Raw genomic sequence first — 24,106 nt, 5'->3', positions numbered from 1 at the left:
TGGTGTAGGGTCTTCTGTTTGTCTCTCCTGGCAGGTCCCTGTGTGTGCTCCTTTGCCAGGGTCTCCACCAGGTTTGTTTCAATCTTCGCAGGGAGACTCGGCCCACCCATCCCATTTAAAACTGCTGCCTTCAAGGCCCTCCTTCCCTCTCACACTTCCACCATACCCTCATCATTCCTTTCCCATTATATATTTTCCAATACATTACATAATTATTTTTTAAAACAATCTCCTGCTGCTTAAATAAAACAAAGTCCCACAACACAACTTTTTTAATTTTTAAAATTGTTTTATTTTTATACATATACTTTTATATTATATATAATGTATATACATACATACATACATACACACACACACACACACACACACACACACACACACACACACTACATTACCAATGGCAAGAAGAACCGTGACACAATCAGGAATTACATAAATGTTACATTCTTAGTGTTTTGGCTATTAGTATTTGACAGCCTTGAAGAAGACATCTTTCCTATCTTGGTGCGTCTAAATTTCTGAATGTAAATCAATATCCATCACATATTGTCATTATCAACTTAGAGCACCTATCTAGACCTAAAACATCTTAACCCCTAAACAATTAAGCTTCATTGTAAAACTAGGCTACCTGGTCTTCAACTCCCTCAGAGACTTGATAAGGAATAAACTTGATTGCCTGAGTATGCCAGGAGTGCAGGTTAGTAGCTTTCCAAATGAAAAGATGATAGAGACAGTTTTCTACCTGAATAGTCACCCAAAACTCTCTATAACATTGGAGCATCTTCTTCAGCCTTCTGGGCCAATATATCTGACAGACATATTTGTGAGGCAGGAACTGTTGAGGACTTGCTTACCCTGTCTTGGCAGAGTTTGGCCATAAGCAAGCCAATGGACAATTTCTTTTATTATTTAGTGATGCCCAGTAGTGCTACCGGGGCCAACTCATGGACTGACAAGTCCCTCATCCTTGGAGTACCGTCTGTCCTAGCAAAAATGTGACCCACAACTGTCGATGCACAAGGCAGTGCTTTGCTCTAAGTAGCCACTCAGCAAACATCAGAATAGAATGGATGGATTTTTTTTTTTTAATAGGTGAAGGCTAAATTGGCATAGTCACCTGGTTTTTATGAGTTACAGGTCTGGCAAACGTCTTTCTGAGTGCATTTCATGGGCACTGAAGGGCACGAGTTTTCTCTAAATCTACATGAGAAAGCTGGACATGGCGACATGCATTAGTAACAGCAGTGCTGCGGGAGGCAGAGACATGCAGATCCCTGAGGCTTGTGAGTGAGACGAGTGAGTTCAAGGAGAGACCATGACTTGATGAAATGAAGTGAACAGTGCTTGAGGAACTAAATCCAAGGTTGACTTTTAGCCTTCACGTGTGTGTTCTTCCACCTGGATGCACACATGCACACACAAACACCACCACCACCACCACCACCACTGTCACCACTCAAAAGGAAAAAGGATCTAAGGGATTGAGCCAGATGGAGATTAGAAACCAAAGAAGAGAACTTGCCTGATTTCAGTGCATCGCAGTGGCGTGTCCACGAGCCTTTAGGGAGGCAGATGGGGATGCTCGGGCTGCCACACTGGGTTCCCACAGGCTGAAGAAACTCTGGTCAGGCTCATGCTGTGCAAGGACCTTGGAGAGCTGAAGACATGACAAGCACATTGCCATCCCCAAGGGTCCAGGGCCTCTCAGACCTGATGATGTCTCTAACATCCATCAGTCCATGACCCATCTCGTAATGCATCCTGGGAAAGTAGGTGTCAGCTGGTGGTAAGGCAAAGACACTGCTAGTCCAAATGACCCTTTGATGTTCTTAAAGAGACTGTCCTCATGCGGCTCATCTCCAAACGTGGCTGTGTGGAATGGCCACCTTGTGTGTGGCCTGTGAATCTGTGTAGAGGTTTAGACTGGCTTCCCCAGGCTGTTGTCCTTGTGTCACGGGCTTATGAGTATGTCTGAGGTTGAGGCGTGTCTGCTGGTGTATCACGTGGCCCACTTACCACCTATTGCACTAGCCGGGGCTAGCTCTTGTGGCCGAGGTGGGGGAGAATGGCATAAGCATCTCCATTCCTAGGCATAGTGTTATGGTGCTCATGGCTCCCTCAGCACCAAGCAGTATTGAAAAGGCCACCACGTCTGTGCCAGGGGCAGCTGAGCCGCAAGATGGAAATGGAGGACTGGAAGGACGAGGCTGCTCAGAGTTGACTACACATGGTAATGTTTTCAGTCCTCTGACCCAGCCGGGCTGCCCTCCATGCTGAAGTTTACCATGTTCTTCTTTAAAGCATTTTTTTTTTCAGTGTGTTTACACACTTCAGTGTGTGTATGGGGGTGGGTCTCTTGTGTGAAAGTAGGAGGACGACTCGCAGGAATAGCATCTCTCCTTCTACCAAGTCAGTCCTGGGCACTGAACTCAGGTCATCAGACTTGATTGGCAACAGGTGCCTTAATCCACAGAGCTATCTGGCCAGTCCTGCCCCATGTCCTTGTCAATTCAACAGATGCGGTGAAGACTCATGTTGGATGAACACTGTAGCGTGAACACTGTGTATGCTGGGGCAGCACTCAGAACATGTGGTGGATATGGGGAAAACCATGTGGCTGAGCCCACTCAGGGAGCCTGGGCTGGCACCTCCTCTTTTCCTTTCGCTCTGTGCTTACTGGCTGTTGACTAGGGCACTGCCCAGTGGAAATGGCTGTTTCGTGTGTGTGTGTGTGTGTGTGTGTGTGTGTGTGTGTGTGTGTGTGTGTGCCTGTGTGCACGCGTAAACGCAACTTATGGATGAACTCTGGGAAATTCAGTTTGCACTACTGCTGTTAAGTTTGGGTGTTCAGGGAGCTCAGAGATGAGAACGGTGTGACTCCATTCATACCAGGAGCACCAGCCTCAAGGAGATCATGGCAAAACTGAACATCTGGTGGGGAGGGGGCGGGAAGCAATGTGTGAATGGCTGTCAGATGACCACTCCCATTTGGCTGTGATGGGTAGGCACTTTGGGAACTCCCTAAGGCTCCAGAAATGTCCTGAGCCACGCAAGGCAGTCAGGGACTGTGCTGGTTGTCTCTTTGCTGTATGAAAATGTCTGACAAAAAAAACTCCAAATCCCCTGTATTTGAGAGGCTACACATCTGTCACAGCAGGAGAGGCACGGTGGCAGGACATGAGGCAGTTGGTCACACCGCATCTACACTCAGGAAGCTGAGAGAGGTGAGGGCAGCTGCTTAGGTGATTTTCTTCTTTTGATGTAGTCTGGCACCCCAGCCCTTAAGAATAGCCCCACTCACACTTCAGGCTGGGTCTTCCCACCTCAGTTGACCCAATCTAGATAAGCCCCACAGAGGTTTATCTCCATTGGCAAGCAATCTGCACAGGGAAAAACTGGGATTTGAACTTAGGTTTTTGTTGTCGCTGCTGTTGTTTTCTCCACTAAGCCCAACCCCCAGGCCCTGCCTAAGGCAAAGCCACCTGGGCATCAGGCTTTCTCCTCAGACCTCTGCACCCTGGTGCCCACCTCCGAAGGAGCCAGGTCATTTGTGTGTGAAAACTAGGGCACTGCATGAGTTGCCTGTGCTTGGACTCCCCCGCTCATGCATGCTTTCTGCACATTGTGTCTTTGTAAACTCTTTCTTGGCCTGCCCAGTTATCTTAATTTGTTTAAGCAAAACATAATTTCATCTCCAAACAGAATTAATTTAGGTGAAGCTGTAGTCTGACTAACAAGTGATTGAGCCTGACAGGTCCTGGGCAGCCTTGGAGATGGGTTCTTGTGTTCAGGGCATGGCATGCAGAACCAGGAAGTCCCGCCTCTGTGTAGACCCTTCTAGGTCCTTCTTGACCATGACAAGAGTTACAAAGGCCCCGTTTCTGTGGGAAAATTCACACATACATATAATTTAAGTTGCAAATTCACTGTGGGCCCTGGAAGGCCACACACACACACACACACACACACACACACACACACACACACACACGCACACGCACACACACACAAAGAGGGAAGGGAGGAGAGGTGTGTACTCATGAGTGGTTTGCACAGAGTGGGCTTGGCTAAGGGCTGTGGATGCGCAGCGGGCAGCAGAGCTGTGGCGGAAGGGAGTTGTCATCTCAGAGCCATGATTAGGAAGAAGTGTGGCCTCTAACAGGGGCCAGAAGTGATCAGAGCCAGGGCCCAGCTTTCTCCTTTTTACCTGCAGGGCCTCCCACAGAGCAAAGCCAGCTGGTGCTGCCCGACTGACTGGGGAAGCCCTTGCTACTGCTACTGTGGGGGGCTGGCAAGGAGGGGCCTTGGGGGCGTGTTCAATGAAGGGAGGAACTAAGGGTGTCCCAGGTTAGGGTTAAATTACAGAAGGTGTCACAAGAGCTCATGACCACATCCTGTGGTCCCTGAGACACGCACTTAAAACAGTCTAGAAGCTGTGTGTTTATGTCAGTGGCCCCTCCACTGATGAAGTCCAGCATTGTGGGGCACCTGCACGTTGTTTGTAGTAAGGATGGCCGACCGTTCCCATGTAATCCCCCCTAAACATTGCTTGGATTGAAAAAAATGTTAGGTGCTACACACTTGCAGAGCAGTTTTAGGCCAATTAAAAATTGACGGGGGCAGGGGGGCTTGGGAAATGGCTTTGTCAGCGAAGTACTTATTTCAAAAGCCAGAGGGCTTGACTTTGACTCCCTACATACAAAACTGGATGTGGAGGTTCATGTTGGAGAGTCTTGTAATGCTGGTAGCAGAAGGTACGAGGGTGGGAGGCAGAAACAGGCAGGCCCCTGAGGTTTCACCGCCAGCTGGCCTGACTGAGTACGTTGAGGTCAGAGAGTGATTCTGACTCAAAAACTAAAGTGAACAGTGATTGAGAAACACACTTGACCTCTACCTTCTGTTTGTACATATACACAGGTGCATATGTACATGCACACCTACGTGGACACACGTGCACATGTCCATGTACGTGTGCTCGCACACACACGTAGAGAGATGTGGGTTTTGTGACTCCTGTTTGTGACCCACATCACAGAACTCCATACTTCTCTGGGAGTCCGCTCTTCCTCTGGCATACTCCATGGGTTTGGGTGTGTCCGTGCATGTGGAAGCCAGAGGTTTGGTGTCAGGTAAGTTTCTTGGCTGCTGTCTACCTTATATTTTGAGGTAGGTTCTCCCACCAAGCCTAAATATCACCAATTTGGTGACAGCCTGTCACCAGGGGTCCCAGGGGTCTTCCTGCCTCCACCTGCAGGCCTCCTGTTGGGATTACAAGTGGGCTCTGCCATGCCTCATTTTATTTTATTTTTAAAATTTTTATGTGTATTGGTGTTTCCCTTTGCACGTATGTCTATGCGAGGGTGTTAGATCTTGCAGTTACAGACAGTTGTGAGCTGCCATGTGGGGTGCTGGGAATTGAACCCTTGTCCTCTGGAAATGCAGTCAGTGTTCTTAACCACTGAGCCGTCTCTCCAGCTCCCCATGCCTCATTTTAAAGTGGCTTCTGGGAATCCAAACTCAGGCTCTCATGCTTGCAACAGCAAATGCTTTTCCTCTGCGTTACCTGCCCGTGCTCTGAGTTTTGACAATGGTGTACTGCCTGGTACCCCTGGACAGCATCACACAAGATGGCTTCACCGGTGCAAGTGCCCTTTGGGCTGTCAGTTCACCCCTCCCTCCCCTCCTGTGCCACTCACAGGTCTTACTGTCCCTCAGTTGTGTTTGTTCTAGAATGTCCGCAGTTGGAGTCACACAGGAAGCAGCCTGTTAGGAGTGGCTTCTTTCACTTAGCAATATACATTGAAGGTTCCCCATGTCTCTTTGTGGCTTGATGGCTCATTTCTTTTCATTGTTGAACAATACTCAATTGTCTGGCTGTGCCAATGTTTGTTTATTCTTTCTCACACTGAAGGACATCTTAGGCGCCTCTCTGTTTTCACAGTGATGAATAGGCTGACGTTCATCATCTGGGGGCAAGTGTTTATGTGAACATTAAGTCTCCAGCCCACTATAGAACGATGAGGTTTTCATTTTGAAAGTCACGGTGCAGGATGTACAGCCTAGAAGGGTCACATTATGTCCACGCTCTTATACACCCCATTCCTTCTTAAAAATGAGGAATTAGCCAACCAAAGAGGGGGTTTATGCACGAATGGAAGGATATCAAAGCCAAGAGTGGGGTACCCAAGCAGGTGCCAGTAGCACAGATAGACTGAAATTAGGTAATGCTATCACGGAAGCCACAAGCTCTGCACCCGGTTCCTTCCGGGCACACTTAGCCACTCACTGGGTTTCCTCACTGGCCCCTCTTCCATCTCACCTTAAACGTGAACTTTGTAAACCCACCTTGTGTTTTATATTTTCTTTCTGCCCTGGCTGTTGAGGGGCTGTTTTTGTTATCGAAAGCTTTGGAAAAATCACCATTGCTACCTTTTCCCTCCATGTCTTCTCGTGGAGCACTGGTCTTCCATAAAGTTGCATCTTTGTACTGGAAAATGTGACCCTCAGTGGGCAGAGGCACATAACTGGCAGGGCAGAGGTGGGAGCCCTGCTTTTTGGGGAGGCCAGCAGCAGAGTGCACATTGGACATTGGGTCTAAGTGACTGGGAAATCCGGATTCGTCCTTCCTTCTTATCCCATCCTCCTAATTTCCCTATCAGTCCAATGGGGGGGGGGGGGTGGTGCAACTTACCTTTCCTTGTTAAATTCTCTGTCCTGTGGAGTTTACCCTGGGCTAGACTGGTGGTCCCAAGAAAAGGATCTCATTTGTTTGGTCCCAGTAGGGAAGCAGCTATGAGAGCCAGACTGTAAGGGTGGCAGTGGGTCTGCTCTGTTTCCAAGGGCTGATGAGCCTCCTACTCAAGACAGTCATTTGTGCCTGGGATAATTGTTAGTCCTGGTGATGGGCTTCTGTTTGTTGCAGCCACCGGTTCTTGGCCTTTGGCTCCCTAGCTACCTGCTGAGACTCCTCCCCCTTCAGCAGCACCTTTACCCCGCTCTGCAGGGGTACAGCACTGTAGGAGGACATAGGTCCAGAACTCTGTGGGTTGTCTTCCCCTCTCATCAGAACACTTGCTCCACCTGTGCAGCTCTTTGCAGACTGCCTAGCATGGGGTCCCACTTACCTCTCCAGCCACCCCTACTCCCCATGAGGCAGGCAGAGGTGGGAAGCACTCCTCCCTTCCTTCTGGATCCCCTCCCATCCATTTCCTCCCCTCCCCCCCCACACCAGCCCACTGAGACTATCAGTGCTAGTAGCTCTGCTTTGCTCAGTGCACTTCCTTCCTTAGGATTAGGGCTCAGAACTCAGATGTCTCGACTCTTTCTTGGGGACTTGAGCAGAAGCCTCGCCCATCCAGTTTCAGACATCATTTTAGAACCAACTGGGTCACCCTTGCCTGCTAGGGAGGAGGCACACCAGAGCCGGCCGCAGTCCTCAGGTGCCAGGAGACTGTCTCCCAGGGCAGTCAGCCCCATATTTGCGCATGCTCCCTGTGGAGGTCCCCTTGGTTACCCACGGTGGGACCAAGGGGTGACGGACACTCAATGGCCTCTTCTATTACGACCTTCCCACTCCTTTTGAGTGTTTCAGAAACTCACCTTTCCTTGGGACCCACACTAGAAACCCACCCAAGCAATGGAAGGAGGTTGCTGTGCAGATGGGGTGGAGGAAGAGGCAGGGGTGGGAAGAATCACTGGATAATAACTCAGACTATTATGGTATGGTACTGAAAACGCAAATGAATCAAACTCTTCTCCGTGGTAGGTGCAGACAGCACTCTGTGTTTTCACATAAATTATTTCATCTACCAGTCCTGGTGGTGCACATCTGTAAATCTCAGTAACCAGGGAGCTGAGACGGGAGGATGGCAAATTCCAGGCCAGCCTGGACTACGCAGCAAAACCTTAACTCAACAAGACAAAGAAAAAGAAGAAAGGAAGCCAGGATGAAGAGAAGTTAAACTGGCAGCGGTGGCACATGCCTGTAATCCCAGCAATCCCGCAAAGTCAGACGGAAGACGGTTTCTCAAACCAAACAAAACTTGATGAACCAATGAGCTTATTGGGGTGGCAGTAACATAGGGACAAAGGCAGCCAGGTCACCTAAGAGTCCACTCTAGCATGGGCCGTGTGTGGGGAAAGCTGCCCACCTGGAGCTCTTGTGCAATTTGCAGGCAGCTCCCCCAAAGAGCCTCCTCCCCCAGCACTGTCACTGTGTGTATAACTTTACTGTGGGCCCTTATGACTACCCAGCTCTGCCTCTGAGGAACCGATTCCTTTCCTGCAGGAGAGAGTATTCGAATTCAGAGGAAATAGCTGCATGGGGTTACTCTTACCAAGGCTTGTTATTTTCAGTTTATTATACTTAGTGCACCATGCTAGTGAGTGGGAAATTATTCCAGTGGCTTTTTTTTAAGCTTATATTGAGACAGGAGCTTCCTAGGTAGCTTAGACAAGCCTCAATCTCGGGATCCTCTTATTTCAGCCTCTCCGGTGTCTTTGCTTATTTAATTACACATTTATTTATTTATTTACTTGTGTATGTGTGTGTGTGTGTGTGTGTGTGTGAGAGAGAGAGAGAGAGAGAGAGAGAGAGAGAGAGAGAGAGAGAGAGAGAGAGAGAGAGAGAGAGAGAGATGGATGATGCATGTATGGAGGTCAGAGGATTATTTGAGGGAATCAATCCTCTTTCACAAGTGGACCCCAGGGATGAAATTCAGGTCCCCTGCTGTGGCAGCTAGTGTCCTCGCCTGCTGATCACCTGTATACATGCGTGTAAAGGCCAGAGGTCAAGACTGGGTGTTTTCCCCACCCTCTCACCTCTTTATTGATTTTCATGATCTTGCGGTTTTTTATTTTTGATTTACTTTTACTATGTGAGTGCATGTATATTGGGCAGTACTGTGCATGTGCCACAGGGTGCAGAAGACAACAGTGTGGAGTCAGTTCTTTCATTCCGCCGTTATGTGGGTTCTGGGCTTCAGACTTTAGGTTATAGGCTTGTGCAGCAGGTGCCTTGCCTTCTGAACAGTACTGCTGGGCCCTCGGCCTTAGTGCAGCACAGCTGCTCACGGACCCCGGAGCTCACAGGTGCAGCACTGCACCTGGCATTCACGCGGGGCCTGAGGGTCCAGATGCAGGTCCTCAGTCTAAGTCTCATGTTACACTTTCTCCCATCGGATGGCTTTCTTGATAGTGTTCTTAATACATAAATATTTCAATGAGTCAAATTTCTCTCTCTCTCTTTCTCTCTCTCCCTCTCTCTCCCTCTCTCTCTCTCTCTCTCTCTCTCTCTCTCTCTCTCTCTCTCGGCTGGCTGTGCCTCTGGCACGTATCTTGGAGCCGCTGCCAAATCCAGTTGTTCAGGTTTAACTCTGTGTCCTCTAAGAGTCTCACAGCTTTCAGGATTTCACTGATGACTCTGATCTATTTTGGATTGTTCTGCGCGTGGCATGAAGAAGAGACTAACTTTGGTCTTCTGTACATACATATCTAGTCGGGAGGCCTGAAGTTATAGAATGTTAACAGGTAAAGGGGCTTGCTGTGAAAGTCTGGCATCATGAGTTCAATCCCTGGGACTCACATAAAAGCAGAAAGGCAACTGGTTCTACAGAGTTGCCCTCTGACCTCTCTGTGCCCACAGACATCGTGCACATGTGCACACACATTGATAATTGTTTTTTTAAGTTATGTAGTTGCAATATCTTTTCTTTCAATGTAATTATTTCATAGCATATTTATATATCTTCCTTTTTGTTTTCAATGTTTTGTTTTCAATGTTTTAAGACAGGGCCTCGCTGTCTAGCTCAGGCTAGCCTGGAATTCACGGTCCTGCTTTAGGCCCCCAGTGCTGGGGTTACAGGCACGCACACTGCATCTAGCCCAGTGTGATCTTAAGTAAGGCTATGTTTAACAACTGGCTTGCAAGCTTCCTGGGACATTGAACATCAGCTTTCCTGTCAGCAAGTCAGTGCCTGCTCACACCTGCCATCCCAGCATGGTGCTGCCTTGAGCATGGGCAACCCGCTGGAGACCAGAGTTTGGTCTTTCCTTGAGGAACTGTTTGGGGGGGGGGTTGGGGGGGTGAGGAGTTGAGGGAGAGTTGGGGCGCAATGTTCACAGAAGCTCAGGTGGGAGACGGTGTCTACCTAACTTGTCCCTCCAGCATCTGGACTTTCCCTTGGTGACCTGAGGAACAGAATGTGATCTGGTTCTAGTTTATCTACTCTTCCCCTGCTGAGTGACCGCTGACTGACTTAATCTCAGCTGTATGTGCAGAGCTTTGAGGAGAGACCTAAGCTTCATCCTGAGGTTGAATAAAAAAACACTCCCTGTAGCATCATGAGACCGAATACAGGGTTCCCGCTTACATTTGAACTTGACAAGATCATAATGTTTTAGCATAAATATGACGCTTTGGGCTCTTGGGGACAAGCTTATGAGAATTCATCAGGCAATATTTGGGCCATAGGTTCCATACATTGTAAGTATGATGCATCCAGGCGTGGCCACACACAGCTTTAGTCCCAGCACTCAGGGAGGCAGAGGCAGGTGAATCTCTGTGAGTTCGAGGCCAGCCTGGTCTACATTGTGAGTCCAGGACAGCCATGGCTACACAGAGAAACCCTGTCTCAAAAAAAAAAAAAAAAAAAAAAGGCTGATGCGTAATTTCTCTGAAATTCAAGTTTGTCTCACAGCCTCGCATTTCAGTTTCCCAATCTCAGAGTCCCTCCACCAAGCTCAGCTCTGGTTTTTACTGAAGTCCTCTTGCTCTAAGGCTCAGAACCTCAAAGTGAGAAGGGCGTGGCTCTGGACACTTCACATCTAGATATGACATCGTAAGCAAGCAAGGGATTTAGACTTGTTAGCCACTGTGGACCTCAGCCACCTCAACAGGGTGCTCACCTGTGTGCATGTGTATGTGTGTGTGTGACTGTGTGATTATGTACGGTGTGTGTGTGTGTGACTGTGTGATTATGTATGGTGTGTGTGTGTGACTGTGTGATTATGTATGGTGTGTGTGTGTGACTGTGTGATTATGTATGGTGTGTGCGTGTGTGTGTCTGTGTGATTATGTATGGTGTGTGTGTGTGTGTGTGTGTGTGTGTGTGTGTGTGCGTGTGTGTAACACTGGGTATTCAACTGAGAGCCTTGTTGCTTGCCAGGCAAGTGATCTATCACCAAAATACAACTCTTTTTCTTTCTGTATATTTTATTTTGAGACAAGGGCTAGAACTTGTAATTCTCCTGCCTCAGTCTTTTGAGTCAGGAGGCTTAGTCTGGCAACATCTCACCTTACTTAACTTGGGGACAAGAGTGCTGGGGGATTGTTGCTTGGTGTCTTCTGATGGGGAGAAGAAAGACACCCATGGTAAAGTGTGGTTCTCACCCACAGGTTGACAGAAACCCTGGGCCACACAGACGATGAGGAATGGAGCCTCCAGAACCCGCTCACCCTACCCCGTCTACCAGGGACCAGCCAGCCCCTGCACCTGGCATTCCAGGGGGCCCAGGTACACAGGCCTCACCTCGTTTGACCCTGGGTCCTGTCATCTTGCCACCGGAACAGGGTCTGCCTCCGACTCTGTTCCTGAAGGCCTTGCCTGTCCCGCTCTACCACACAGTACCTCCTGGGGGCTTTCAGCCACGTGCACCCTTGGTGACAGGCAGCCTGGAGGGGGCCAGTGTACCCTTCATCCTCAGCCCCTTGCTGCAGCCCGAAGGACCCAGTCCCAGCCAGGTGGGCAAGCCAGCCACCCCAGCCCTGACCGTGAACATCGTGGGCACACTGCCCGTACTCTCGCCAGGCGTGGGCTCCACACTGGTCAACCCAGGCAGGTTGAAGAATGCTGGTAAGCATCTGTGCCCGCACTGTGGCCGGGACTGCTTGAAGCCCAGTGTTCTGGAGAAACACATCCGGTCCCACACAGGTGAGAGGCCCTTCCCATGCTCCACTTGTGGCATCGCCTTTAAGACCCAGAGCAACCTGTATAAACATAGGCGGACTCAGACACACCTCAACAATTCCCGAGTGTCCTCAGAGTCTGAGGGGAGTGGGAGCAGCCTTCTGGAGGAGGGAGACAGGCCAGGAGAGACTGCCTCAGTGGAGAGCCGGGGAGAGGAAAGAGCTCCAGAGGGGGCCCTTTCTCCAGGTGCCCGGTCCCCCCTTGCTGCTAAGAACAGGGAACGGAAGGTGGAATCGGCTCCCTCTCTCGTGGCCGCCCTTTCCCACGGGGAGGCCTCTGTGGACCAGACCCAGTCAGTGTCACCTGAATTCTCACTAGCCAGCCCGCAGCCTAGGCGGAAGCTGCCAGAACCAAAGCCCTGCCCCCTGCAGCGGCAGCAGGAGACATGCTCAGAAAAGCCCTGGGACCCCAAGGCTCTGGAGGGCCAGCTGAGGAAGTGTGAGAGCACAGACTCTGGCTACCTGTCTCGCTCGGACAGTGTGGAACAGCCTCCTGTCGCCTCGAGCCCACTGCACAGTCTGTCCGAGCACAGTGCAGAGTCTGAAGGGGAAGGGGGCCCCGGCTGTGACTCTGCCAGCAACAGGGCCGAACCGGCAGCATCAGGGGCCAGCCTGGAGATGGAGAAGAAGAAATTGGAGGAGCGCATTGCCCAGCTCATCTCCCATAACCAGGCGGTGGTAGACGATCCACAGCTGGACCATGTACGGCCCCGCAAGACTGTGCTGTCCAAGCAGGGCAGCATCGACCTGCCCATGCCATACACCTACAAGGATTCCTTCCACTTTGACATCCGGGCGCTGGAGCCCACCCGCAGGAGGATTGCCCTCAGCCCAGCTTGCTCCACCTTCACACCCCTGGAAAAGGCCAGACCCATCTTCTTCCACTCTGTCCCCACACAGCTCTCCACCACTGTTGAATGTGTCCCAGTCACCAGAAGCAACTCGATGCCCTTCATTGAGGCTTCTAAGCTGCAGCCAGAACCACAGGGCCCACAGGATACAGTTCCCAGGATGCAGAAGGCCCTGAGCCCCAGGCTCACCCCAGCCCGACCGGGGTGCCGCCCAGGACTGACCTTGGCAGGCATTCCCAGTGGTCACCCTCGGGCCCTGGTGAGACAGGCTGCTGTGGAGGACCTGCCATGTACACCCACTGGAGACCCCTCGACTATGGCTGAGGACCTAGATGGAAAGAGAGCTGGGGTACAGGAGGGGGCGGCGTGCAAGGGCAGAGCCGGTAAGAAGTGTAGCCAGAGGAAGCAGAAGAAGATGTTCTCCCAGGAGAAATGGCAGGTCTATGGGAATGAGACGTTCAAGAGAATATACCAGAAAATGAAGAACAGCAACCAGGAAGGACAGAAGCCCAGGGAGGTGAAACAGGGCCAGGGGACAGAGCTGGACCTTTCTTCCCAAGTGGTAGCAGGGAGTGAGAGTGCAGCCCTGTCTCAAGATAACAGGGTCCCTATGCTTGGGGCCACTACAGCAGGGGCTGAGCCAGGATCTTGGGGAAGCCGTCCATCCCTGGAGGACTCACTGGAGGCCGAGCCTCCTAAGCAGCTGAAGGTGGTGGCCAGAGCCAAGTCGTCTCCTACCCTTGGCAGCACAGACGGCCTCTGTGTGAGTTGCAAGAGCCCTCTGCTGTCTTCGAGTCAGGAGTTGGATCTGGGATGCCAGCCTCCTACAGTGTCTGAGCCCCACCAAGGAGGAGATTTAGAAGCTCCTGAGACAGCTTTGCCAGACCCCAGCGGCGAGGCTATACAAGAAACCAGCCCTGGGGCCCAAGGTGCCCTCAGACGGTCCAGTGGTGGGTCTGTGGCTCCCCAGATCACAGAAGACAAGTTACCCTCAGAGAGGAAGAGGCCGAAGGTGGAGGGGTTGCATCGTCGGGAGCAGCCAGGGCCTGTGGAAGCTGAGACCCCAGGTAGCTCTGTGCAGGCTGACCCCCAGCCACCCCAGAAACAGGACATTGACCCCGAGAAGGTGCTGGGTAGCTCAAATGAGAGTATCCTACATGTGACCACAGCCCCGGAGTCCTCTGATGCCTCCTCAGCTATTTCTACTGTTGCCCTGAAGTGGCCAGGGCTGGGGGACAAGGATTCCCCATTGCCTTCTGTACCTGGGACTCCTGGGCTCCACCCCCTGCTGCCTGCCCAGCCTTGGGATCCCAGTGTCCCTGCTGCTCTGTCTGGTGGCTTCTTTGCTCCCAGATACCTCCTCAGGTTACCTCAGGGAGAGAACCCCTTACCACCTGTTGCTCCAGGGCCTGGGAAAGGCCGAGACTCTCTGTGTACAAATGCACAGCCTGCAGAGCAGGCCCTTCTTGTTGGATCAGAACTGGGGGTTCTCCGGCCACCTGGAGCATACTCATGCCCAGGTGAGGCAGGTGGCAGCCCAGAGGACTCTAGCGGGTCCAGGTCAAGGGATGGAAGAGAAGAGGCACAGATGGGAAGAGAGAAAAGAAGAGGCAGCAGCAGCATCCCAGTGGCTGAGCATTCTCCTGGCCCCAGTTCCGGCACCATCCAGGAGATAGCCTCCATCCTGCCTACTCACACATGTGACACTCATGTGGCTCAGGATGTAGTGAGCGAGACCCATGCCACCCATTGCCTCCGCACAGACAGCCTGCCAGCAAGAACTAGGACACATGGGAATCTTTCGAACCCTTGGACATCATCCCAGAAACTGGGGACACCTCCTAAGAATGCCCTAGAAGGTCCTCCTTTGGAGACCAAGGGGGGGTTGCCTGCCTGCTTTCTCTCTCAAGCACCCTGTCTCCTCACATCTTTCACGCGGTCCCAGGGTATTTCCTTGAACCAGCAGAAACTGGGCTTGTCACACCTCTTAGGGAGCCCCAGGAACTGTGAGACCACAAACTCCTTCCCCTCACTTAAGGCTGAGCCCCAGCTCACATGGTGTTGCTTGGGCCGTGGCCTGCCCCTGCCTGCAGAGCAACAGAAGGCACCTCCTGGGCACATGGCTTCAGGCTTGCCTGATGGAAGCCTCCAGGGTGAGAGTGACAGAGCACTGGCCAGGAGCAGTGGAGGAAAGACCAAGATAAACCCAGGAAGAGAAAGGCCTACGCAGGCACCTGAGGTAACACCAGCTAGGCCTGGTGGGAACTGGGGGAACATGAGAGTGAGACAGGAAGACAGAGAGGGAGGGAGAGGAGGCAAGTGGGAAGGGCGAGAGAGAACTCATGAATCTATCGCTGTGGCTATCACTACCATTATGAGATCATCTGCTCCCTGGGACGGCTATGGCTGCCACACATAGGGTGGGAAAAGTAAAGGCCCCAGATATGAACAAAATTCATAAAAAAAATGACACAGTAAAGATCTGTAGTGTACTGGGGTCTGGGTCATGGCTGACTTGGTGAAGTACTTGCCACGCATTTAAAGTACTTCACTTAGAGAATACTTGCCACAGACATTTAAAACGCTAAGTATTATGGCAGCCTTTCTAATCGCAGCACTGGGGAGATGGAGCCGGAAAGCTCTAAGGGGGCTCGCTTAGATTAGCCTAACCAACGAATTTTAGGCTAGTGAGAGATCCTGACTCAAAATACAAGCTTGATGGCTCCTGAGAATTGATACCCAAGATTGATCTCTGGCCTCCACCTGTAGGTGTACACACACACACACACACACACACACACACACACACACACACACACACGTACAGGCACCACACACCACATACAAAGAAAGAAATATTTTACTACAGCATCCAGGTAAGATATCTGTGACTAGACATAAAACTTCATTCTATTCCTGGTAACAGAGACTATGTATATATATATATACACACACACACATACTGCCTAGAGCTCTTTAGGTCTTCTAAGAATCAAATACTTTTCTTCTTCTTCTTCTTCTTCTTCTTCTTCTTCTTCTTCTTCTTCTTCTTCTTCTTCTTCTTCTTCTTCTTCTTCTCCTCCTCCTCCTCCTCCTCCTCCTCTTCTTCTACTTCTTCTTCTTCTTCTACTTCCTCCTCCTCCTCCTCCTCTTCTTCTTCTTCTTCTTCTTCTTCTTCTTCTTCTTCTACTTCTTCCTCCTCCTCTTCTTCTTCTACTACTACTACTACTACTTCTTCTTCTTCCCCCCTCCTCATCCTCCTCCTTCTTCTTTCTCCTCCTCCTCCTCTTTCTCTCCCCCTCCTTCTCCTAAAAACCACATTTATGTTCTGTTGTGTCTGTGGGATACTTTTTTCACTGAGCAGGACATCAGCTCCTCTGGAGCTGGAGTTACAGGCAGTTGTGAACCACTTGACGTTAGAGCTGGGACTAAAATTTGGGTCCTTTGCAAGAGGAGCAAGTGCTCTTAACTACTAAGCCACCTCTCCAAAAAACTAGAAAGTAAAAACTGGTATTGACAGGTAAACCACAGGCAGAAAACGGAAGCAGGACAAAAAGAAGGATCAAGTAAATACTCTTAAATGAAGATGTTCATTATCCCAGCACCACGGGGGTGGGGGTGGGGGAATAGCTCCACTATAATCAAGATAACCAGACTCAGATCTAACTCTGAGGTTCTTAGAAGCAAAGATAAGAAGAAAAATGTGGTGAAGTCTTAGTCCTGTTAGGAGATGGCTTGGGACAGGGAGCTGAAGGGAGTCCTGAGGCCTCTGTTAAAATTGGGTTTGTGGAACAAAGCCAAAGGTGAGAGCCGAGATTTACAAACATTCTTGCTTCTCCCTAGGGGCTCGGGGTGGGGATCCAAAGTCTGGCTTAAATCTTCTCCTTCCAATCTGTAGCTCTGAGGGGATATGGATTGTAGCTCTAATTAACTTTCCATTCACATCAGAGGTCCAACATTACCGCTGGAGGTCTAGCCTAGGCATGGTTCTGGAAGGTTCCATGTGGCACACAACCAGTTGCCTGGTAAGAATACCTCACAAGCTCAAGCCATTTGGTAATACAACATTTGGGTGATTTAATTTCTCTATATAGTCATCCTGTCTCGAGAAGAGAGAGAGAGAGAGAGAGAGAGAGAGAGAGAGAGAGAGAGAGAGAGAGAGAACTCATCAAGGTTCTCCAACATGAGGGCTTTGAGTGACATGATACCAACATGCTTGGTATTTTCAGCTCCCCTATCCAATAGTCCCAGGGATGAGGGTGCAAGACCAGGTGTCCAGTACACAGTGGAAGAAAGGACTGTGCAGTAGGAAGGTGAAGCCATCTCGTGAGAACACCAAGCAGAAGAAAATGATGCTTCATTCTAAGAGGTAAGATATATGGCTTCGTCTTCTGCTTCCCTGATGGCCTGGTATCAGGAACCACAAATGGCTACCTTAGTTAAATCCCCACAAACTGAATGTGGCATTCAAATGGCACCTCAGCTCCAGAGAGAGGTGCCTATTCTGTTGGTCTGGAGTTCTGTGGCTCCAGATATTCCTCTGTTTCCCACAGCCCCTCCAGCACGATCCCACTGACCATGTGATTGTTTACCAGTATATTTATAAGGCAGGCCACAGTAAATATTTGAGATAACCAAGTGGGAAATACATCTATCCAACTTTAGTGCTGAGAGATTATTGCTTTTAAAGACATTTTTAATATTTGCAAGTAATGTATGTCTTTTGCGAAAAAAAATCCAGAGAAGCAAAGATAATGTCTCAACAATTCCAAGATTTGGGGGGCAGGGTAATCTTCTGAACATTCAGAGGCACTCTTTTCTAGAAAGGGCCAGAGATATCTTTCAGGAGGCCTTAAGAGCTCAGCAGTAGCTCTTGGGACGAGTGCATCAAGCCAGGGGCTGTTCAAAAATTGCAGCCACATAATACAAATCAGATTCCATACAAGTGTCTATATTTCCCACTCACATCAATCTATCAGAAGTTTTGATGACACAGACTTGCCTTCCTGAGTGGGCACAACTTGCCAGAGAGAAGTAGTAGGTGAGAATTGTTTGTTTGGTTGGGGTTTTTTGTGTGAATATCTCAGTCCCCATGTATCTTCAGCCTGAGATATTCAGCTGTCGCGCCTCGCTCGACCAGCAAGAAAGACGCGACCACCAGTTCTTCTCTCAAGTGGTTTATTCAGGCTTTGTTTCTTCTTTCTTGGAGAATCCCCTGAGCCACTCCCGTCACGCTCATTTATACCACCTAAACAGCCAGTCACACTAAGCCACATCTCACACGCTGATAGGCTCGTAGAGGCGGAGCTAATGCAAGTAGCGGGCGTCTTCCAAATAAGGACTTGTTTACCTCCACCGAGGCAGCTCTGGCTGCATGTCAGGCGACATCTTGGGGCGAGGTCCACAAAAGGTTCTGTGGCTCTCCACAGTTCCTCCTTTTTGTTTTATTAGCGCTGACGCAACAGGTGAGAGTAGGGGTCTGATCTCCAGGAGGACACTGATGTATAACAGCCCACAATCTAAGCTCTCCACCAGATTGAGTGCTGAACCCATCCTGTTGAATGGACACTGATGTACAACAGTACTCAGCCAAAGCCCTTCACTTGGCTCAGCACTGGACCTGTCCAGTACCTTTTTTCTGGAGGTGGGTTCTGGGGGTACCAACCCACATGCAATCAGACTTGCTCCCCAGGAGGCCATTGACTGCAAACAATGTGCCTCCTGTGCAGTGCTCTGCCTTGCACCCTGAGCGTGACGAGGTAATCAATTCTTCAGGACTGACATCCACACTTGAGGAGATTGCCCCGCCTCAACTGCTGCAAATGCCTGAGCCATCATAACCTGAGTATGCATCTGAGACGCACGCAAGCGACAAATACACCAAAAGCATACCACACATACTGCAAGCATCACGAACCCCAGGGCTCCTATCCCCGCCCATTCTTTCAGGTGGTTCATAGCTGCCGCCATCCAGGAGGAGAAGCCCAATGCCATGGGAGGATCCACTCCCGTTGAATTCACAGTGACAATGCGAGGCGCAGATCTCTTAGGGTATGTTCAAACTCTGCAGACCAGTTCCCCTGGAGATAAGCTGAAAGACTCTTAGACAAATTAGCAGCTCGTGTAAAGTTGTTATATGGCACAGATGTAATGCATAACCCTGACATTTCCATTCACATCCGAGCTGAACCACCTGTAACATGATATCTACTTGTTCTGGTACCAGATCAACGCGTTGATTTAAAATCATGATGCCACCTTTCAAGTGTGCCTTTATGTTGGTCTGAACCTCTAAGGCAGTGGCCAAATGCATACAGGAGTAGGGCCAAAAGAAACATTGCGTCCTGTAGCCACTAAAGCATTAGAAGTTTCAAAAAGGTCAGATGTATTCCAGCTGAAAGTAGTATTACCAAATGTTCCTCCATTAATCATGGCCATTGGCGTCAGCTGCCATTGACCCCTCAAAGGAGCCAATTGTTAAAAGGATTGGACGGTATCGGGAGGTTAGTTGACCTGATACAGCAAACCAGGGGGCTATGGTATCACATTCTGACAAAAAGGTTTCCAAGGTTTGTCTAAATCGAGGCGGCTCTGGCTGCATGCCAGGCGCCATCTTGGGATGAGGTCCACAAAGGGTTCTATGGCTCTCCACATTCAGCTATGTTTCTCAGCTGTATTATATGCCTATCCCCACAGATGATTGAATTTGAAGATCTTTGTCTTCGTAGTTGGCCTTGTGGGAGCCAAGAAAGGGCATCTTCACCAGGGAACTTCTCTATAAGAGCCTTAAAGGTGAACATGTAGAGTTGGTCACAGGCAGGGGTAGGAAGTTCTGAGTAAGGGTCTTGTTCCTTTTCAATTGCTTGATAAAACACCATAACCAAGACAAATTATAAAATAAAGTACATAACTTGGGGCTCATGGTTCCAAAGAGTTAAAGTCCATGAACATCTAGGTGGGGAGCATGGCAGCAGGCAGGCAGGCATGGCACTGGAGCAGTAGCTTGTCTGTTTATCTATTTATCTACCTATCTACCCATGGATAAGTTATCAGTTATCTATCTCATCCATCCATCTCTCCCTCCTCCCATTCACCCATCCTTCCATCTGCCTGCCCGCCCATCCATCCATCCATCCATCCATCCATCATCTGTCTTGCTGTTTCTCTGTCTACTTACCTACCTATCCTTCTTCCTGGAATTTGTTGTGAAGTGTTATTTCATTCTATGAGTGAGGTTCACTCTTCTTCAATGCTTGTTAATGTTGGCTGTTTTCAACTTTAAGTGATGAATATAATTTATAGAATCATGTGAGAGTCTAGATAGTATAGATTCTTTACCTGCTAAAAGCTGTGTGTGTATTCTTCTGCCTAGCATTTAGTTCTGAAAGCCCATTTATTCATCTTGGCATAAGGAATTGACCTATACTACTCTTTCATTTCTGGATGCATTTTGAACCATCCTGATATTTTCTTTCACTTAAAGCATGAGTTCAGAATTCCTGCAGAGAAGAAGTTTGCCTTGGGTGTCATCGTTTTGAAATAGCTGCATTTCATCCTGGTGATGGGAAATATTCTACTGGCTCTAGGTAAACACTCTTTTCCTCCCAGGGCACCAAAGCTCTGTTTCCACCATTTTTAGTTTCCACTTTTGGTGGAGAAGTCTGCTGCTTGACACTTCTCTGTCTGTGGAATGTCTTTATCTCCAGCCACTGTTGAAGCTTTTCCTTTAGTGTTTGTGTTCCATCGTTTTACTGTGACGCTTGGAGTTAGATTTTGTTTTTTATGTATCCTATTAGGAATCCACTGGACTTTGATGATCTTCCTAGAGAATTCTCCACCTTCATTTCTCAAGCACTGTTTCCATCCCCCTCTCTCCTCTCTTTCTGAAAACAGGAAAGTAATGTATCTTAGACTTTCTCTCTTGTGTGTGTATATATGTGCACACGAGTGTGCATTTTCTTGTGTGTGGTGCATATGTATGCACATTCACATGTGTGCCTGTGCGTACGAGGGCCAGAAATCAATCTCAGGTTCTTCTCAGGTCCACCTTTTGTTTTCCCTGTGAGGCAGGGTCTCTCACTGGCCTGTACCTTGGCCAAGACTCTGCTTATGTCTGTTTCCCCATGCTAGGATCCCAAGTGCATGCCCCATTTCTGTTTGTTTTGGGATTTTGTATGCAGGTTCTGGGAATACAGCTCAGATATTTGCACAGCTCATGTCTTCATACTTGTGCGACAAGAACTTTGCCAACTGAGACATCTCTCCAACTTTGACTTTTTGAAATAGGGGCTCACTGTGTAGGCCAGGCTGACCTGCACCGGTGATTCTCCTGCCTCAGGCTCCTGAGGGTGGGCTTAGAGTGTGCAGCACCAGGCTCGACTTGCACGTCTTCTGCCTTTAGTAACTGTGTGGATACACAATGTGGGTGCATTGTCCAGCGGTGTCCTTAAAAATTTATCAATTTTCTTGGTTCGTTAAATAACTTCTTTGTTGAAGCTTTATTGAAATGTAATTGAGTTCTAATAAATCCAACATCTTAAAGATATAATTTAGTTAATTTTGACATATGTGCTTCTGACACCAAGAGTAGAACTAAGATCATAGACAGATAATCACCCCCAAAGTTTCCACCGCTTCTTCCTAATTCCTCTCTTCTATCCACTCTGTGCCTCCTGTTTCCAGTGAACCTTGAATATGTTTTCTCTCGTTGTAGATTTGATTGCTTCTTCTAGACTAAGAGAGAAACCAACTTACTGTGTGTGTGTGTGAGTGAGCGTGTGAGTGTGTGAGAGTATGAGTGTGTATGTATGTGTGTATGTGTGAGTGTGTGAGCATGTAAGTGTGTGTATGTGTGAGTGTGTGAGCATGTGAGTGTGTGTATGTGTGAGTAAGTGTAAATGTGTGAGAGTGTGAGTGTGTGTGTGTGTTGCTCTTCTCTGGGGATAGCTCCCACACACCTTGATTATCCTGTGGGTCGCCTGTTCACTTGGTTTCATTTCTGTAGCTAAAACATGATAAGAATAAGATGATGCCAAAAATCAGCTTAAGGGAGAAAGAGTTTATTTCAGGTCACAGTTCAAGGCTACTGTCCTTCATAGCAGGGAAGCCAAGGCTGCAGCAACCGGAAGCAGCTGCCGCATGACACCCACAGCCAAGAGCAGAGAGAAAGGAATGCATGCTTGCTTGCTCTCTTGCTTGCTTGTGCTAAGCTTGAGTTCTTCACTCATACACAGCCCAAGACCCAACACCAAGAAATGATGCCCACAGTGGGCTGGCTCAATTAACATAAGACAATATCTTATAGACACATTCCTGGGGCCAACCTGATCTAATCCGTTTCTCATGTTGATGCTCTTCCTAGGTTATTCTAGGTTGCATTGAGCTGCCAGTTAAAAGTAACCATCACATCCATTGTTGCTTGCATGCTGATTTCTGAGTAGTGTGCCTCAGGGTGGCTAGGTCACCCTCTGCATGTATGTTCCTGGAGGAGAGGCATGTGACTCATTCAGTTGGTGCTGTCATAAAGAAGGTGACTGTAAATGCTCATGTCTTAGTATGCACAGATGCTCTCAAGCCTCTGGAATAAAGCCTGAGAGAGGAGTGGATGGCCTAGGAGTTTTTAAGAATTTGGGCAGCTGACTTCTGAAGCTGCCAATCACTTCCTGATAGGTTATCTCCGCCAATAAAATGAGCAATTCAAGCAAAATTCCAGTATATAAAGGCAGGCTTATTGGGAGTAGCAGCTCTGAGGGGGTTGGTTCACTGGTCCCAAAGAGGGGGGGTAGAGAAGGGGGGTAGGTGGAAAGAAAGAGTGTGCACATGCAGAGAGTGAGAGAGAGAGAGAGAGAGAGAGAGAGAGAGAGAGAGAGAGAGAGAGAGAGAGGATCCTTGGGTGCTTCTCTCCCATTTGATGTCCTCAGTGAACTATCTGTCCACATCTTTTGTCCGTAGAGAACACTTTGCTCACACTCCCGTGCAGCATTTTGAGAATTCTCTGTACATTTTGACTAGACATATCCCTTACCAAGTAGGTGATGTTCCAGGATTTTCTTCTAGTGTTCAGCTTGTCTTTTTGTTTATTTATTTATTGTTAGGTTTTTTTTAATTAAAAAGATATAATTTTACCCTTTCCTTTGTTCCTTGTGAACACTCCCATATAACACTCCTTGCTCTTTTTTTAAATTCATGGCCTCCTTTTTTCATTGCTGTTGCATACGTGTGTGTGTGTGTGTGTGTGTGTGTGTGTGTGTGTGTATGTGCTTGTGTGTATGTGTGTGTGTGCATGTGTGAATGTGTGCATACCTGTATGCATGCACATGCATGTGGAGGCCAAAGGTTGATATGCAGCATCTTCCTCAGAATCTGTCCACCTCATCCTCTGAGGGGGGTCTCTCACTGGACCTGCTGCTCATGAATTCAGCCTGGCCATCTGGCCAGCACTGCCAGGCATCCTTCTGTGTCCAGCTCCCCAGCCCTGGAATCGCAGACTCCCACCACCCATGTGTCTGACTTTTTGTGATGGTGCAGAGTTTCTAAACTGTGCTTAGCACAGCAGATACTGACTTGGCCATCTCTTCAGGCCCCCAGTCCTTCTCTTTTTAAGCCATGCTTTAGAGTTTCTCTTGCTGTTCCCAGCATTTGAAGTCCCCCATGGCTGCCTCTGTTTTACATATTGGCTCTCCTTGTGTTAATGTGTGGGTACACTGAGAGCTGGGGTGAAAGCGCCATTCTTGGGGTGCTAATGTTTCTGCTAATGACCTGCCAGACTCTCAGTGAAGCTCTTAAGCAGGTTTTTTTTCCTGTGGTCTCAGTCCACAGGAATCAAGGAAGGTGTCTTCTCTGTATGAAGCTGACTGCAGGGATTTCTTCCCTCTGGGGCAGGGTGCAGGGCTGGGAACTCTCACTTCTCAGTGAGCTGTGTGGTGAGTTCATAGCCTGCTGTGGCCTCAGCTCTCTGCAGTAGAAACAGACCCCTTGATATCCGCCTAGATCCTGTGTCACCCAGCTGGGGAACATATACAGAATTCACCTGCTCAGGTTTTCTTTATTTTGAATTTCAGCTGTTTTGTACCTTCCAGTCAGACTATCAATATACTTGTGTATATTTAATTTTTAAGAAAACGTAATTGTAGTTTTAGTTGTTTTCGGCATAGGGAGAGCTGCCATGGAAGTAGAGAGTTAGTTAGGTCAGGGCCTGGTGGGAGACAGAGTTCCCATTTAACCTGCTATGCCTTACTGTTGGGAAGCTTTTATTCCTAATGTTTTCTAAGCTGTGATGTTGCTA

General features: G+C 48.9%; 1 protein-coding gene across 4 annotated transcripts in view; it reads left to right on the top strand.

Moving 5' to 3' along the window:
- The window catches only part of ZNF831 (zinc finger protein 831), a 105,937-nt gene that overhangs the window by 28,958 nt on the left and 52,873 nt on the right, over positions 1-24,106 (top strand). For all 4 annotated transcript variants that reach the window (XM_084776989.1, XM_084776988.1, XM_084776987.1 and 1 more), the window contains 2 exons: positions 11,402-15,061; positions 17,052-17,191. In XM_084776989.1, coding sequence (XP_084633115.1) covers positions 11,438-15,061; positions 17,052-17,191 — 3,764 coding nt within the window. In that variant the 5' untranslated portion in view covers positions 11,402-11,437. The remainder of the gene's footprint in view (positions 1-11,401; positions 15,062-17,051; positions 17,192-24,106) is intronic.

This window comes from Acomys minous, assembly GCF_964271855.1.
Source record: "Acomys minous genome assembly, chromosome: 3".
Classification (NCBI taxonomy): Eukaryota; Metazoa; Chordata; class Mammalia; order Rodentia; family Muridae; genus Acomys; species Acomys minous.
This window is presented reverse-complemented; position numbering and strand designations above follow the sequence as displayed.